Below are 17,474 nucleotides of genomic sequence, written 5' to 3'. Positions count from 1 at the left end.
CATGCTTTATTTTTTGAAAACCCAAGATTTAATTGCTGAACGATAATGTTTTTCAGATTATCTGTCAGATAAATGTTGAATCGCCAAGTTTAAACAAACAAATAACTTTTTGTCCCCCACAGATTTACTTGTTAGAAATGTTAACTAAATGTTGACTTGCAGTGCAATTAAGAGCAGCCACTTAGCCAATTAAGTTTAAACAAAATATTTAAATTCAGACTTTTGTTAGAAATTCAGGTTTAACATCTGTTCACTCTAAGTGTAAAAAAAAAAAAAAAAAAATTCTATACTTATTTTAAACGTTGAATTTGTGATACGCGTATGTATTTAGCTAAATCTGGACACTTGTGGTTAAGGAAAAAATATGCAATTTAAGGTCTAACGTTTTAATACGGGGGGGTGACAAAATGTATGCTAAAAAAGGGGTGGCAGCATTTAGAAACTTTGCGCAACACTGATTTAGAAGATTGCTGTACAGTCTTTTTAATCAAAAAGATTTTGCACTTCAAATCAAATGCCAAAGACATCAAGGTGCCAAGTCTCCTACAAAGGGTTGTTTTTTTGTTTCTAGCTTACACTGATCAATTACTGTAATTTAAAGGAACTGGCATTTTGAAGTAAGAAATACCACCAGCATAAAGTAGTTCGAGGTGAAAAACATTTAAAACAGCGCCCCATAATCACGCTCAATTAACACCAATATAATCCTTTGTGTTGGTATTACATTATTATTGTGGTTTAGTAAAGAGTTCAATGCATTTTAGTATCGGAAAGCCGGACATTGTTAATGGTCCTCTATATTACATTCCCCTCTGGTACAGAAGAAGCAAAAGCATACATTAGCCATACTAAACTAAAATAAACCAAACCAACACTCATTATTCCCATGCTGCTAAAAAGTAGAGAAGCTATTTTGGGGTGGGGGGTGTACAATAAGTCAATATAACAACCCTCCTTTACGAATTCCACACAGCATCAGGGTGCCTCAGGTGGCTTTACATTATTAAAGCACTCTATTACCAGCGCTCCATCCAGACAGCTCATGCACAACTAGTTAGAGTATTTGTATCTTCTGTACTAAACTGCAGTGTTTCAAGTGGTGTGGCGTGGAATAGTGAGGGCTCTACACCTGTGGGTGGCAAAGTGATGTTAATCAGAACATGTGCAGTATGCCCCACCCCACTCATGAATGGGTTTTGGATGGGTTACAAAATGTCTCTACCATGGCTCCTTTACCATTCTTTCTCACAAGGAACAGATCATGTAGCAGCTAGCCTCAAAACAGTTTAAAAAGTACAACACCATGCACTCAGATCTGATGTTGAGCAAGTGTTCCTCCAAGCCTAGCCATCCCAGTGAAGTATTGTACTGTGTGTTAATAATCGTCTTTAAAAGTTTGAGATGGTCCCCCACTTGGCTCGTCTGGTAAATTGGGGAGAAAATCAGGGGTCGAATAATAGGGCACACTGAATTTATTTGAAAAAACATAAGTTAGAGCTAATGGAAGACATATTTTACTGTAATGTTTACTGTTTTGTAGAGCTGACATTTTTCAGTATAATAGACCCACATTGTGGTAACTGATTTCAAAACTATTAAATTATTAATTACTGTAAAAAACAATTCCCTTATCGCTCCTTGCAGTTAACACACTGCCTCACCTCTTCACTTTATACTTCAAAAGGTGACATGAAGACACAGACATGAGTCACTGGATAAGCAGCAAATAAAAACAAATACACACATGATTACGATAATGTGTGCTTTTATACAGGAAAATGTTAGACACACAAAGTGAGGGCACTAATGGCCAGATTTTGTTACAGTAGTTCTATGAATTTTAAAGAATGTTTCAGCTTCACAGAATGTACTTGGTTAGTCATACTTAAACCAAGATTTAATTTGTAGTGTTCAATCTGATATATATATATATATATTTTTTTTTTTTAAATAAAAAAAATAAAAAAAATGTTATTCTGATACACCAGCTGTTGAACACCACAATACTGAACAAATATAACTTGTGTAGAAAGAAACAGCATAAAGCAATTTGAACACACTTTTTTTATTGCACTTGTTCTTTTTGCCTAAGTGCACCTCCTAGGTCCCCTAGTGCCCTGTAATTATTAACCATAATTCAATCTCATTTCTAGCAGTGAAAATGCATTATGATTCATCCTTCTTAAAGTATTATCCCCAAAAAGTCTCACTCACCTTTGCCTCTGGGCATATTTTATACCTGTTGGTACAGTACTTTTATCAATCCCGCTAGAAAGTCACTCCACCTTTTTTAGGTTTTCTTCTTCAGCAGACAATCTCCCAACTGAGTAGCTAGGTTTCACATACAGGCAATGAACTGCTGCAGCACTATACAGAACTAACCCAGCCTCAGGGTTGCTGTGCCTTACAAATCCGTTTACTGAGCAACAGGGCCGTGACACACAGTGATAACAGCTCAGTGCTGCTTCACATTATAAGTTGACGTTTTGCTGGCTTGGCAATCGCCCCATATAATCCACCCCCCTCCGCACCCATAACACAATCTCAGATTCTATTCTACTGAGCTGCGTTATCCTTGTGAAACACCTGTCCCAATGCAGGCAGACACACACTTCTTAAGGGTACAGCATCCACTTCCTTTTCCTTATGGGATTAAACAAATCCAAAGGCAAAACAGGTGTTGTTATTTTCAACAAGGCTCAGGAGAAATCAATGTAAATGTCAGCTGTAATCACCCAAGCCTGATGAGTCCAGGTCTGATGGTGGTCCCTAACAGATGCCCATCCCAACAATTAATCTAATGTCATACAAGAGCAGTATTTTGTATATTTTTTTTTATATCACCTTGGAATTAATTTGAAACCAAAATATATTTATTTTCAGAAATACTGGAAAGGCCATAATTTAACCATTATACAGTGGCTCTCAAGTATTCACCCCCTTGGTCTGTTCCACATTTTATTGTGTTACAACACTTTAACATTATGGACTTTGTGTTGATCAGTAGCAAAAACTCCTAATTAAATCCATATTGGTTCCATATTGTAACACAAAATGTGGAAAGGTCCAAGGGCGGTGAATACTTTTGAGAGCCACTGCATACTTCCTGGGTTAAGGAATGATTGGTAAATCAATACTTAAAAATAACACATTGTATTCATCCAACTGTCAAACCACATTCTACTTCTCTGCATGTCTATTAAAAAAAAGAACATGAACTTGTTTTTGAAATTAGTGTTTTAAATATTTAGGCAAGACACAACAAAAAAACAAATGCTATTGTGAATTGGAATCCTAGGGAGGTTTTGATACCTGACAAAATGGCCTGCAGCATGGAAAAATAAAACTACTTCTTGCAGCCGTATTTACAATAGCGTCATCTGTTAACGTGCCAAGACACTTTCACAGCATTTATTTAAAATGTTATCTACTCCAAACAGTGAGATAAAAAAATAAAACAAAACTGTAGACAGAAGAACTGTCCAGGCAAGGGGCAAGCTTATCTGAGCCAAAGAGAACCAGAAAATATAGACCTGCTGTATGTTTGTGTTTTTGTGCTAGTCTATATTTTATTTGTTGTCTTTGGATCTCAAACACATTTGCCTTCTGCAGCTCCTTGTGCTACCTGTCTTGTGACAGGCATCACATGCAGAGACTGCAAAAATGTCCGTCTGCACTGCTTGCTCAATCCCACATGCAAAAATGTGTTTCAGCGGCTTACTCACCAAGATATTATTCTGAAAACTTAAGCGATTGAAGCCATGAGCTCATGCTCAGACTCCACATTCGTGTACAACCCAGTATAACACACCTTACTGTAGCGCCTGCTTATTTGAAAATAGAACATTTGAACAAGCAGAATCTGACACATAGAAAATACCAGGCCTTAATACCTGCAAATATACTGTACTGGTGTCAACTGTATGCAGGGCAGAGTTTCATTGACCACTTTAATACTGACACGGTGAGTCATGTATTAGGTTGTTTAGTCATATATTACAAAAAAGGGATAGGAAAAAAACTAAAAAGCTGTTACACAGAAAGAAAATCAAGTCAATGTTTTCTTTAAACCACACAAACACCATCAATGTGAATATGCTGTTTTGCTTTAATATGAGATTAGGTAGGAGGGAACTAGTGAAAATAAACATCATGGAAATGGAAAAAGACAACATGACCTTTCACACTTTTTACTCAGCAGAATTATTCTAAAATGTCAGGAACCACCCTCTGGCTAATTTGTTAGTTTACCAGAAAACACTTAAATGCTATGGTAAAACTAAAACCAAGTAAATACAAGTTTTTGGTAAAGGCTTTGTCGATGTTATGTTTATAAGTTTGTATGCTTGAAAAGTTACATGTTCAAGACAGCTAGATCTGATCTCAGAACCGCAACAATGTCTACTTTGACGGAATTCCTCTATAGAAGTCTTAAAATATCTGGGACAGCCTAATTTGTGGACATAAAGATCCCATTTTGGTATTCTGAAGCCCACAGAGGACCCATACAATATAGCAGAACTAGATGTCACTGTGCAGCAGGTGTTGCAATTCAGCAACTCTATCCTGTGACTCTTCAAAATCCTACAGAAAAATACAATCTACATCAATAACAGTCTACTTTCAACAATCAGTGATAGGTTTAAAAAGGCAAGTGATTACATGTCACTTAAATAGGTAGGTAAGAGTTCCAGTGTCTAACTTTTACAGCCTCAGAACTACCTATAATACGGTGTACAGTCTAAAGTACAGTACATGCTTCATCTTATTTAACTATAACTAAAAATATACAAAACTACACTAATTATTAATTGAGTATGTTACTCATTTGGTTTGTTGTTACTTGGACATTCTGTAGTACTTACTAAATGAAGCCTAGGAAGAACACACATAATAGTATATTTCAGTTGTTACATACTGCACATTATTTAAATTACAAAAAAAAGTTTGGCGGTAAATGCAAACTGTTTTACCAAATTTAACTCTTGGGAAACACATGCTCAACTGCTTATCTGGAGAAAACAACATAAGAAAAATAATCTACGGAATAGGATCAAGCAGGGAAAGCCAAATATTTCCAAAGATGCAGTACAAACACAGCAGTGTCGGGGAAAGTAGGTCACTACAGACAAGTAGTACAGACAAGAGAGACGTTCTGTGCCGTTTTTTTGCTGTTGTGCTGAATGAAATATTCCTGTGAAACAGAATCTGCCTTGTACAGACTGTGGCACAGGATTCTTTACTCTTACTCTAACACCCATTGTGCTGCAGCTGACTCCTGCCTGAACAACAGTCTTAAATGAGTGAACATGACTACGAAGAATAGCCTTGCTGCTGAAGGAGAGATAGTAGCCCCTCGTGGTGCCTACAGCATGTGAGAGTTTTTCGGGCGACTTCACCAAGCTTAACCCGTCTGTATCACAATGGTCGAGCAACACTAACTACAGTGCCAGGGGAATTCAATGAGTTACAGTTATGGTTGAATTTAAAAGAAAAATTGTCAAAGCTTGTTAAATCAGATTTCAAAGCACCGAAATAATTTTTGCCAAGCTAGAATTTTTATTCTTAGGTGTATCTTTATCATTGTGATCATAATCTGCCTCAAACACTGCAGTTATCTAGTGCTAGGCAATCAAACTGTATATAGTTGAAAGGCTTACTTCTTTAGATTCATGTTAGTCTGTTTTATTTATTTTTTATTTTACATGGGACACTAAGGCACAAGGTTTATATTCTCACACTATGTGGTAAACACAGACTCAAATCCTGGATGAATTACCTGCTTTGTTCTTTGCTCTGACCATCAATCTGCTGTGCACCAACCAGGTCTGTAGAACAGAGATGAGGAACCACTGACTGCAGTGTCTCACAAAGCTTTCAGCACACTGCAGATAAACTGGGGGATGTGGAGCAGGCAACAATCTGTTTAATAAACCACTATATTTTAATTACAAAAAAAAATAAACAATTGAATAAACAACAACTTAACAACAAAATAAACAACTTAACTGAATCGTGTCAACTCATGTGATTCATTCCACATGGTTGCAAACAAGCAGAAGCAGCAAGATAGAAAGAACCAGTCAATTACCAATCCAACCTCAGTGAGGGAAGTTCCTATGCATGTCGTAAATGCATGTCACCCCTTCCAGTAGATTTAGTGGTTAAATGAATGCCATGACACTGCTGTTCCCCTGAATACGCCTGAGCCGAGGTCAGTACATGCAGAGTTTTAATTAGCTTTCCCTGCTGGCTGCACCTGTCCTCTCACTTAAATAGTCATCTCCCCTTCACATCCAACATGGTCCTGGTAAGATTTAACTTCCCTTCTAATTAAATTCAGGATTTCATCACACGCAACAGCCAGGTTTGGAACCAACGCTCTCATCACTTTTTTCCCCCACTCCAAAAGAACAGTTATAAATTAAAACCTGTTATTTGGCCACTATAACGTCAGCCTTTCTTGTGGAATAAATCAGACAGAGATAGATTAGGAAGCAAGATTTCAGAGAAACTGTACAGTAAAAGGCAGTTTTATTGTTAATTTAAATTGCAGTAATTGCAGGCAGCACATTTGAACTTTGAGCTCCTAGCAGCACTTAAATACTTCACTTTCAATATGTATGGAAACATGTACTTTCTAATGCGAGTGGAAGTCACTCTGTACACTACCTGCATGTGCTCTGTGGAGCTGCTGCTCAGGTCATCTCCAGACTCTGAGTCGTTCCGGTGTTTCTCCGAGCTATCTCTGGTCAAATTGCCGTGGGGGTGTTCATGGGGGGGTGTTTTTTCAGCATCCACATCAAGGATTGCCTCCCGCCCCAACGTGGTTGCCTTGTTGTGATTGGGGATCCTAGGAGGAGAATCAGTCCCCCCCATTGAGGTGGTGGTGTTGTTGTTCTGGTGGTGCTCTCCACCTCGCCGGTTCTGCCCCGGGCTGCTCCCTGGAGCCAGGTTCTGGTTAGCGTCTCTGGGCAGGGCTGGTAGGTGACTGTGCACCAGGGAGTGCTTTCCAAAGCTGGAGAGCTCTGGGGTCTTGGCCAGGTTCTCGTTGGACCTTTGCGAAGGCTGGATGTCCAGAGCACAGGACTTTGCTTTCAAAGATCCGCTGGGACTGGAGAGCAGGGGCTTCTGTGGCGGCATTAGTGCCTTCCTCAGCTCCTTCACATACTGAGCTGGCACGTAGAAGGGCTTGGTGTTCTCATCCTGTTTGACCTGCCACCAGTCCTCGTTGGTCTTTTTGACCAGGATGTAGTGCTCTCCTTGCTTTATCACGATCATCTTGTCTTTTGCCTTGTACTCGTAGTCATATTCCACTTCAACGTAAACCTGCCCAGGAATAATGGGCAAGTCTGCCTTCCCATCTCTTTCAGCCATCCTCTGTACAGCTCCGGCATTCATCTCCTCAGGGGTAAAGTAATCCACATGGTTCACTTCACTGTCCCAAACCTGAAAAATACAACATCAGGGAACACTCAGAATGAAACTAATATAAAAATATGTAATACTATAATGCACATCAATATATAAAAAAAATGCAAAATTCCATATTGTTTTTTTAAGATGCGAATGCATACTGTCGGTGCTTCCTGAAGGAAAGCATTTCATTCAGGAAGCTCACGCTTGCAAGGTCAAGCACATTATCTGGCTGTGTACCTGCCTAACCTCCCGATTTTCAATTGAGTCTCAAAGTCTCTGGGATCTGTCAACGATCTCCAGGTAGCTGAGCTTATTACCGCTGATCATAATTAAATATCAGTCCTCATATTTCACTAAAGGCTGGAGGGTTCCAATTCACTATAAAGTCCATCCCTGCTAGCACAATTATTGGCTGCTTCATGGTTTTATAAATTAATAAATAATAGGTGGAATCACTCCAGTTCATAACATCAATGATTTTCTTTTAATGGAACAACCAATCATAGCCAGGATCTCGATTAAGCTGTCCATTCATGAGGGATATAGTTACAGGGGGTGGTGTTGTGGAAGCTTGCTGAAGCTCTGCTTCCTAAACTGAGCACGGATGAGGGTGTCACTGTTTGAAAGCAATTGCATTTAATACGTGAGTTTCAAACAAAGCATTTTATTTAGCATTTTACTTAAATACTATTTCCCCCCCAAGTTATATCCTTCTATAATAATGTTGTGCCATCAAACTAACATGTTCAACAACACTAATAAAGTAAAGTGATCTGTTTTTAGCTTTTGAAAAAAAAAAAAAAAGGTGTTAGACTATTGAAATAAACAGAGAACGCACGATGATTTGTTAAAAATCTTCAAATCTTTTTGAAAATGGGTGCTAAACTGTTTTGAAAGTTTAGCACCAGAGCACCTACTGGTGCTAAATTATTAAATACTGCCCTAATCAAGCCCCCCTTACAGTTTCTCTCACGACACGAACCTTCTCTCCTGTGTATGTGGAGCAGTGTGGGGGGTCATTTGAGTAGTCCAGACCCAATGAGAAACTATCATACTCTATGGATATGTTACTATTATTGTTATTATTAGGCTTACAAGCCAAAGGCTGGGAAGCCTATTGTTATTGTTAAGATGATTATTTTTATTTATTTATTTATTTATTTATTTATTCTTCCCAAAACGTTAAACTACTGCTGCTTTGAAGCTGTGTGACTGATCAGGTTCTGACTTGGCAGGTAACAAGCTGGATACATTGGCTATCTGATGCTGAATAAAATTTGCTGCTGCATCCTTGCAACTGGCGCCGTGACGCATTTTTCGATAAAATCTTTCAAAATCTTCTTTTTGGGAACCGGTGAAACAATTGATCTAAAACTTGGCATACATCATCAGCATCCAAACAATATTATTCTAATTGAGTATATAACTGCATGGAAGAGTGGTTTCTACGTGCATCTGTTATATTGAAACATGATGTACCGAAGTAATTGTGCAACCACTAAATTTGACCATTTTAAAACTAACATGCCATTTAAAAAAAAATAATCATACAGTACCCTGCTGAAATTCTTTAAAAATAGACACAAACTAACGACAGATGCTCACCAACGCCTTCACATGTTCAAATGTTTATGGATGTGGTTACATTCTTTATTACACCCCAGTAGTAAATCATATCATTTTCATAGCCAATGATATGAAGTGTAATGTACTGTATGTACATAGATAACTCTTACACTGTAGCTCCAGAGTCTGATAAAGCGTCCTAACAAGCTGTGCAAACACCAGCACACAGAAGAACTGCTCTCATACCAACATACAGTACGCAGCACCCTTAACGAATGAATGTAAATGAATTGCATGTACACCCAGATATTATCTTCTAGAAGAAGACTTTCTGTTTCTGTGGTCTGTTTTGTTACACCCTAGTGCTATTTAAGCACATATGATTTAAGACCACTTTTCCAAACCTTTCAATTACTTTGCAGCCAAATGTTTGCTATTGTTGTTTTCTTCACACTTCCTGAATTTAGCTTTCCACCTTTTGTATTTATTTTCTGGTGACCCTGAGGTTTTATATTTTAAGATAAAAACAAATAAATAGTATGTACTGCCCTGATTCTACATAACTTCCACATATTTAAAAACCTTATAATAGTGTTATTATAGTGTAATAGTGTTACCATTTCCCCATACAACACTGAAATACGTCAGTAAGAAATGCCACATACTGTAGAACTGTGTTAGGGGCACCGTGCTGCAGGTGATCAAGTTTGAGGCATCCCCCATACAAATAATCTAGGGGGTACAGTATTGTATGTCATTCAGATTGAATATTTTGTTAAATAAAAATGTGAAAAACAGTAGCTCATTGTATATGGTCAGTTTAAAGCAATAGATTAAAAAAAGGGAACCACACACATCAAGGAAATATCTCCAAGCATTAGGTCTTTATCATCCAGAAAATAGTCATATGATGCCAATACAGCAGCCATTTATCATAGTATAGTAAAGGATGCCACTAGATTTTGCACAACACTGAAAATCTGAAGTTGACAGCTTAAGTGGTTTATGAGATATCACAGTAGCACTGCTACATGTGGGAAAAATTAATTGTTGCCACAGTGTAAGCAATTGGACATATCCATAATAAAATGCAACCTAAATAATCAATGGGATACTAGCTGAAGAGGTATGACCAGTAGAAGATTATATTATGATCCCAGTACTGTATTTCTTAACACAATACAAACTTACTGATAGAAAAAAATGTAAGGAATGCAATGTAAGCAAAAAGGAAGCATTTAAAAGTACTTTAAAAAAGGAGGTGTCTTGTGGAAATAAGGGAACAAAGCTGTAACTACAAAGCCCTTATTACTGTGCTTACGTTAGCTATGATTTTGATACCACTGTGCATATTGTGGCTTTTTAGATAGTATCCCACTGTTCACTGCCTGAGTTTCTTACTCTGACAGTTTCTTAAAACACTGAAAATAAAGTTGGTATCTCAAGCAGTTTAAGAGATACAGCTCTAAAATAAAAATAATGATTAAAAAAAACCATTTAATATAAGCACTCCTTACAAGGTCAGTTCATTAAAATGTGTTTCATGTATGACATACCTGTGTTGAAGCAGCAATCAACACAACCTATTTTAAAATATCCTGTGCATAATATATAGATATCTATATAGATAGATCTATCTATCTATCACACAGTTAATCTGTATGCAGTCAGCAGCTTCAGATCTTACTAAATTATGTTTCTTTAATGCAATCCCTAACCATTTGGGATACAGACTGATGTTATTTAAAACATGTGACCCAAATTAAATGCTGTTCTAAGTGAGGCAGTTCTTCAATTTCTTTTCTTATTTTTCATATCATACATAGTCTTGACAGCCTTTTACTCAGATGCATCACATACTGTAGTATACTAAAAAATACCATTCGATTTCCAAGGAGTTCTCCTTTGAGAAGAAATCCAGAAGTTAGTTCCCTTTCAGGATTCATTTTGTCTTCAGCTAGAAATGCAACCAGCACACAACGGTACAAACAGCAACAAACAACAAATCTGTTGCAACTGCCAAAGCAGAACTCTCGTTATTAATGACTACAGACAGCAGTTGATTTCTTCCAAGGAACAGGTCCTGCCTTCTTGAATTTCATGACATTTCCTAACAGCACTAGAGTTGACCTTTACCTCGAGTATCAGGGCTGTTTTACAAAGCCCTCCAAGATTCTGCAACCAGGGTTCCTGCTTTTCAATGCCAACTCCATTTCAAACTCAATTCCCACTCCCTTTTAATCAAATCCTACACTTTGATAAAAATTGCAATTTGCAGTATTCTGTAAAAATGTGCTTTTCGCGGTGGCAACAAATTACTTATGTCACTGTTACTCAATTAAATTGGTTTCAGATCAAAGAAGTTGAACACTCACAATTATTAATGTCTCTAACACAAATTCCTTCAAAGAAACTTATTTTCAAAAGGAATTGAAGCAGGCATTGACCCATACCTGTTTGCAACCCCATATACAAGCTATTTAGAATTAAGAAAATAATACGAAGTATGTGTACAATACACTTGCCCCCATCCCCCAATCTATCCCTTCCTCAGCCCCACTAAAATACAAATTGAATACCAGCAAGCACTTCTTCGCGCGCAAATTACCCTCACTCGGCCATCTTACTCGTCTCATATTCATTTCCAGCCCCCTCAATGACAATGAGCTTGACACCAACGACCCCAATGGCGAGCCATCAGAGCCCTTAACAAAAACACTGACGCTTCTCCATGCTGTGTACTGAGCCAACAACACAGCCTTAAACAGCACTGTCTTACTACTTTACTCATCTCAAACAAGAACATTAAATTAATTGCCTAAATAAATGCCAACTCCTTTCACCAACTGTACAAGTTGGAAGTCTGAACAGTTACACACACTCCTAGCGTACTGTAAGTGAAGGGGTTAGGAGGTTTATCTCTGGCCACAACACCGGATGAAGCTAATTTTAACTGTATTTTGCATGACAGCGCCAGCTAATCCATTTAATCTGGAAATGCAAGACAAACAAACTTTTTAATAAAATTACAAAGAACGTTTGTTTTTCTTCTTCAAAATTTCAATTACTGTAGTCAGAGGATGGTGAAAAGTCATTATATTAAATTATTGATAAATGAGTACATTAAAGAAGTGCAAGGCGACATTGACTCAAATAAATGAAATTCAAGCAAGATTGGTGCAGGCATTAAACACTCCCTCTGAGTAAAGTTGCGGTAAAACTATTTGAAACTATTTTCTTAGTCATTTTAAAATTGTTTTATCTATCTATCTATCTATCTATCTATATTAGTCCAGTCATATGAGTTCAATAAAACTATGTGAAATTAGATTTTGCTTGGATTGTTATCAAGCCAGCAACAGCTGCAGAGATGGGATACTCAGAAGAACAATTACCTTGCTTGCTAACCAAGAAAAACACCTCAACTGTCACTTAAACTAACTGTGTCCAGCAGCAGCTAACCTAATACCCAATAGCAGGGTTTTGGCTGCAGATCAAGCCTGGAGTACCACCTGACTTGTACTGTAGATCTTTTTACTGCCTGGCATTCTTGCCTGAAAATTCCTTAAAGAGAGTAAGACAAATTTAATAACAAACAAACTAAGCGTTAATGATCATTCACGAAATACACACGTACAAATCGCACACTATCTGTCTATTTCTTATCTGCAATACTACAGGTAAACGCCAACATAGGCCAGAAAATAAAGCGTCTTAAAACGGTTGTCAATTGATAAAGGAAAGAAATATACTGGGAAACGCGTTGCGCAAATTATTATAAAACGTCAACAGATTTTATATATATATATATATATATATATATATGACGGTCGTCCCTACTTACAACACCACAGGTCTTGCAGGAACTTGTAATAAACCACCTCACAGCCTGATTCCAGCTTCCTGGAATGTTTCAGTCTCTGCTTACCCCAGGCACGGCTTAACACTCAAGGAAGCACTGCAGTCACTAACACTACTGTAACATGAACACGGCTTTTAGTTCCTGAAATAAAGTTTCGACCACTAAATATATGTTATCAGCCAGTAAAATCATTAAATGTCAAGATAACAGATAGCGTGTAGCTGTTTTAACCAATATACTGATTATCCAGCTATTAGGTTTATAAATTGACATTAGTTTGTCATTTATAGGTTATACTGCAATATATATAGTACATCTCGTTTCAACTAACGATATCAGCCAGAAATAGATCTAAACACTACAGACAGTAAACATGCACCCCTCTCTCTACTTTTGTATTGAACTCACATCTGGCAATGCTTGAATGGTAGGCTACTTTCCCCCTAGGACATAGACAATCACGACACTGTATTTTTACCCGGTCTAGCCCACAAGCACCCCGGAGACGAATATTTACAGGCAACCATAGCACTTCATTTCTGGGTGGTGGTATCCCAGTGCAAGAATGTCTACATTCACGCCACAGTAATAAGTGGCTCATTTTCACCAGAACGCACAATTGGAAAGGTAAGTAGTACTTACAAGAGGAACTGGAAGCTACTACAGTAAACCGGGAATGTGCACAGGTCTTCATCCGTAGTTTAAAACGGTCTGAGATTTGCATTATTGGGTGTTTATGTTTTGTTAAGAGTCTAAACCTGTAATGCCCTCGATTAAGGTTTTGCACATCTGGATTTAACTCAGAGGATTATTTTGTATTGCTACTATTATCTAGACTAAGGTACGACACTATCTAATCAGAGACGGGTAAGGTTATTAACCACATTGGGGGTCTCGTTTACAAGCTGTGAGGCTGCTGTGGCGAGCCCTCGACATTCCATGCGTCTCTGACGTAATTCTGGTTGGTTACACATGGCCTCACAACATAAGACTAATTATGCACTAGCGTGACAATGACGAGAACCACACACTACGTTCTGACAAAACAACAACACGTTAGATATGCTACAATTAAACGCCACAGCCGAGTAGTACATTGAAATCTTAGTCAAAAATCGTTTTCCCTCCACGTCATTTTCACAGCTACAGTGATTCAATTAAATTTATGGTGGTTGAAAATCGTGAGCATAATCCATTACTATTGCTAGAGTAATGTAACCTGGTTGACGCAAAATACATTTGGTATGTAATTTAAGGTAAAACAGCACAAACATCAACGCACTACCGTCTGTGTGCAATACATGTTTGGTCCAATTTAACAATGTGTGTCACTCAGACAGAATTGTATCTGTCCGCATACAAGCTATGTGTTTGGCAAAATATCCCTCTCTTGCTTTATCTTAAAAGAAAGACTCAAATCAAAGCCAGTGTTTTTGTGGTTTCACAGTTTCGGTCTAGACCAAAGTGGTTATATTTAGATTTGAATCCATTCACTGGGTTTATTATCACCGCACTTGCTCTGAAAATCGAAGGCCTTTGACCTATCCCTTATTTCTCAAAGTTTGTTAGCATATTTACAACAGGCCCATTAAGTGCGTTAAACAAATACAAAACGCGTATCAACAGCACTCCAAACACTGTTAACACTGCAAAGTTTCAAGATCCACCACACGCACACACGTAACTTCACTGCAGAGTATATATGAATCAGATGTTCTCACGGCGCCTTTTAAATCGAAGCAGCGAGGAATAACAGGTTCGTTTTATCTGAGTAGAGAAAAGCCGGATAAAAAAAGCTAAAAATCGTGGTTTAAGAATTTTATTTTACAGATTTAGCGTGACTGTAAATATATATATATATATATATATATATATATATATATATATATATATATATATTAAAAATTAGCTTCACAAACCTGTTCTTTGAGTGGCAGTATTCGCTTGGGTAAATAAGAAAATAAATACTTTTCGCCTTTTTCTCGTTTTATTCCTCAGCGCAGCTCAGTCCCGCTGTGCGAGAGCCTCCCCCTCTCGCCGAGAGCAAACAATCCCCACGCCTCGTTTCCACTCTCAGTGACGCGGCGTGCTCCGGTCAGGCTCGTTCCCGCCTCTGCGCTCACCGCTCCGGGGAGGCTGGCCCCATCTTGTGGTTAAAGCAGCGATGTACTTGACACATAAGGCTTTTATTTTCAGAGTATCTAATCAATGTCTGAGTTGTAGGTTACATGGCCTGATCGCTGTGAGGTCTACAAACGGTGTTACAGGTCCCAGGGATAACCTCTTTAGAAAGGTTTGCAGCCATGTGTAATACAGCACAGTGAAAGCATGGTAAAGCATAGAAATTACAAGGTGATGTCAACAGACATGGTGTGTGTGTAATGTCACAGTTACCGTACATTTTTACATATATAATCACTTCTCATATTGTGATGAAACAAGGTAAGACTTTTTAGCTCAAGTAATTGAGAGTGTCAGAATCTTGGAATATTTATCATCCTTTTATTATTGAAACTGACAGTAGCATATTGTTGTAGTAGCATTTGAGGGTTCTTGCTGTAACTAGATACAATAAATACTCACCAGTGTTGGTCATTTTGACACCTGCAACTTCAGCACTATGACTATCGTTTATCACTTACAAGACAAGATCATTTGTAATTAGGACTTCAATTAGTATACCATATTCACAGTGCACTCATCCAGAGTTCAGGTTAATATTAATTATTGTCCAGCTGTTAAGTAACTCCCCAGTGTTGAAGATGAAAAATATTTCAGACATTATGTGACCATGCTTCCTAAAATCAGTGAACATCAGTAGAGAAAGCTGTGTTACTTTCCTAATTTCAGTAGAGAAAGCTGTGTTAGTTTCCTAATGTCAGTAGAGAAATCTGTGTTAGTTTCCTAATTTCAGTAGAGAAAGCTGTGTTAGTTTCCTATCTCAGTGAATGTCATTAGAGAAAGCTGTGTTAGTTTCCTAATGTCAGTAGAGAAAGCTGTGTTAGTTTCCTATCTCAGTGAATGTCATTAGAGAAAGCTGTGGTAGTTTCTTATCTCAGTGAATCTCAGTAGAGAAAGCTGTGTTAGTTTCCTATCTCAGTGAATGTCATTAGAGAAAGCTGTGTTAGTTTCCTAATGTCAGTAGAGAAATCTGTGTTAGTTTCCTAATTTCAGTAGAGAAAGCTGTGTTAGTTTCCTATCTCAGTGAATGTCATTAGAGAAAGCTGTGTTAGTTTCCTAATGTCAGTAGAGAAAGCTGTGTTAGTTTCCTATCTCAGTGAATGTCATTAGAGAAAGCTGTGGTAGTTTCTTATCTCAGTGAATCTCAGTAGAGAAAGCTGTGTTAGTTTCCTATCTCAGTGAATGTCATTAGAGAAAGCTGTGTTAGTTTCCTAATGTCAGTAGAGAAATCTGTGTTAGTTTCCTAATTTTAGTAGAGAAAGCTGTGTTAGTTTCCTATCTCAGTGAATGTCAGTAGAGAAAGCTGTGTTAGTTTCCTATCTCAGTGAATGTCATTAGTGAAAGCTGTGTTAGTTTCCTAATGTCAGTAAAGAAAGCTGTGTTAGTTTCCTATCTCAGTGAATGTCAGTAGAAAAAGCTGTGTTAGTTTCCTAATGTCAGTAGAGAAAGCTGTGTTAGTTTCCTATCTCAGTGAATGTCAGTTGAGAAAGCTGTGTTAGTTTCCTAATGTCAGTAGAGAAAGCTGTGTTAGTTTCCTATCTCAGTGAATGTCAGTAGAGAAAGCAGTGCTAGTTTCCTAATGTCAGTAGAGAAAGCTGTGTTAGTTTCCTATCTCAGTGAATGTCAGTAGAGAAAGCTGTGTTAGTTTCCTAATGTCAGTAGAGAAAGCTGTGTTAGTTTCCTATCTCAGTGAATGTCAGTAGAGAAAGCTGTGTTAGTTTCCTATCTCAGTGAATGTCAGTAGAGAAAGCTGTGTTAGTTTTCTAATGTCAGTAAAGAAAGCTGTGTTAGTTTCCTATCTCAGTGAATGTCATTAGAGAAAGCTGTGTTAGTTTCTTAATGTCAGTAGAGAAAGCTGTGTTAGTTTCCTATCTCAGTGAATGTCATTAGAGAAAGCTGTGTTAGTTTCCTAATGTCAGTAGAGAAAGCTGTGTCAGTTTCCTATCTCAATGAATGTCAGTAGAGAAAGCTGTGTTAGTTTCCTATCTCAATGAATGTCAGTAGAGAAAGCTGTGTTAGTTTCCTATCTCAATGAATGTCAGTAGAGAAAGCTGTGTTAGTTTCCTAATGTCAGTAGAGAAAGCTGTGTTAGTTTCCTAATGTCAGTAGAGAAAGCTGTGTTAGTTTCCTATCTCAGTGAATGTCAGTAGAGAAAGCAGTGTTAGTTTCCTAATGTCAGTAGAGAAAGCTGTGTTAGTTTCCTATCTCAGTGAATGTCAGTAGAGAAAGCTGTGTTAGTTTCCTATCTCAGTGAATGTCAGTAGAGAAAGCTGTGTTAGTTTCCTAATGTCAGTAAAGAAAGCTGTGTTAGTTTCCTATCTCAGTGAATGTCATTAGAGAAAGCTGTGTTAGTTTCCTAATGTCAATAGAGAAAGCTGTGTTAGTTTCCTAATGTCAGTAGAGAAAGCTGTGTTAGTTTCCTATCTGAGTGAATGTCAGTAGAGAA

At 37.8% G+C, this 17,474-nt stretch overlaps 1 protein-coding gene across 14 annotated transcripts in view; it reads right to left on the bottom strand.

Annotated features, from left to right (window-relative positions):
* The window catches only part of LOC121314095 (rho GTPase-activating protein 12-like), a 67,782-nt gene extending 52,886 nt beyond the window's left edge, over window positions 1-14,896 (bottom strand). For 12 of the 14 annotated variants that reach the window (XM_041246968.1, XM_041246974.1, XM_041246975.1 and 9 more), the window contains exons 1-2: window positions 14,767-14,896; window positions 6,673-7,449 (exon numbers count right to left, since the gene is read on the bottom strand). In XM_041246968.1, the coding sequence (XP_041102902.1) occupies window positions 6,673-7,401 (729 nt within the window). In that variant the 5' untranslated portion in view covers window positions 7,402-7,449; window positions 14,767-14,896. Of the gene's footprint in view, window positions 1-6,672; window positions 7,450-13,489; window positions 13,737-14,766 lie in introns of those variants that run through there. The other 2 variants (XM_041246970.1, XM_041246969.1) reach the window with 2 other exon arrangements.
* Window positions 14,897-17,474: the final 2,578 nt, after the last annotated feature.

The sequence above is a fragment of the Polyodon spathula genome, chromosome 4 (genome assembly GCF_017654505.1).
Source record: "Polyodon spathula isolate WHYD16114869_AA chromosome 4, ASM1765450v1, whole genome shotgun sequence".
NCBI lineage: Eukaryota > Metazoa > Chordata > Actinopteri > Acipenseriformes > Polyodontidae > Polyodon > Polyodon spathula.
Note: the sequence above shows the minus strand (reverse complement) of the source record. Positions and strands in the feature narration are given on the sequence as shown.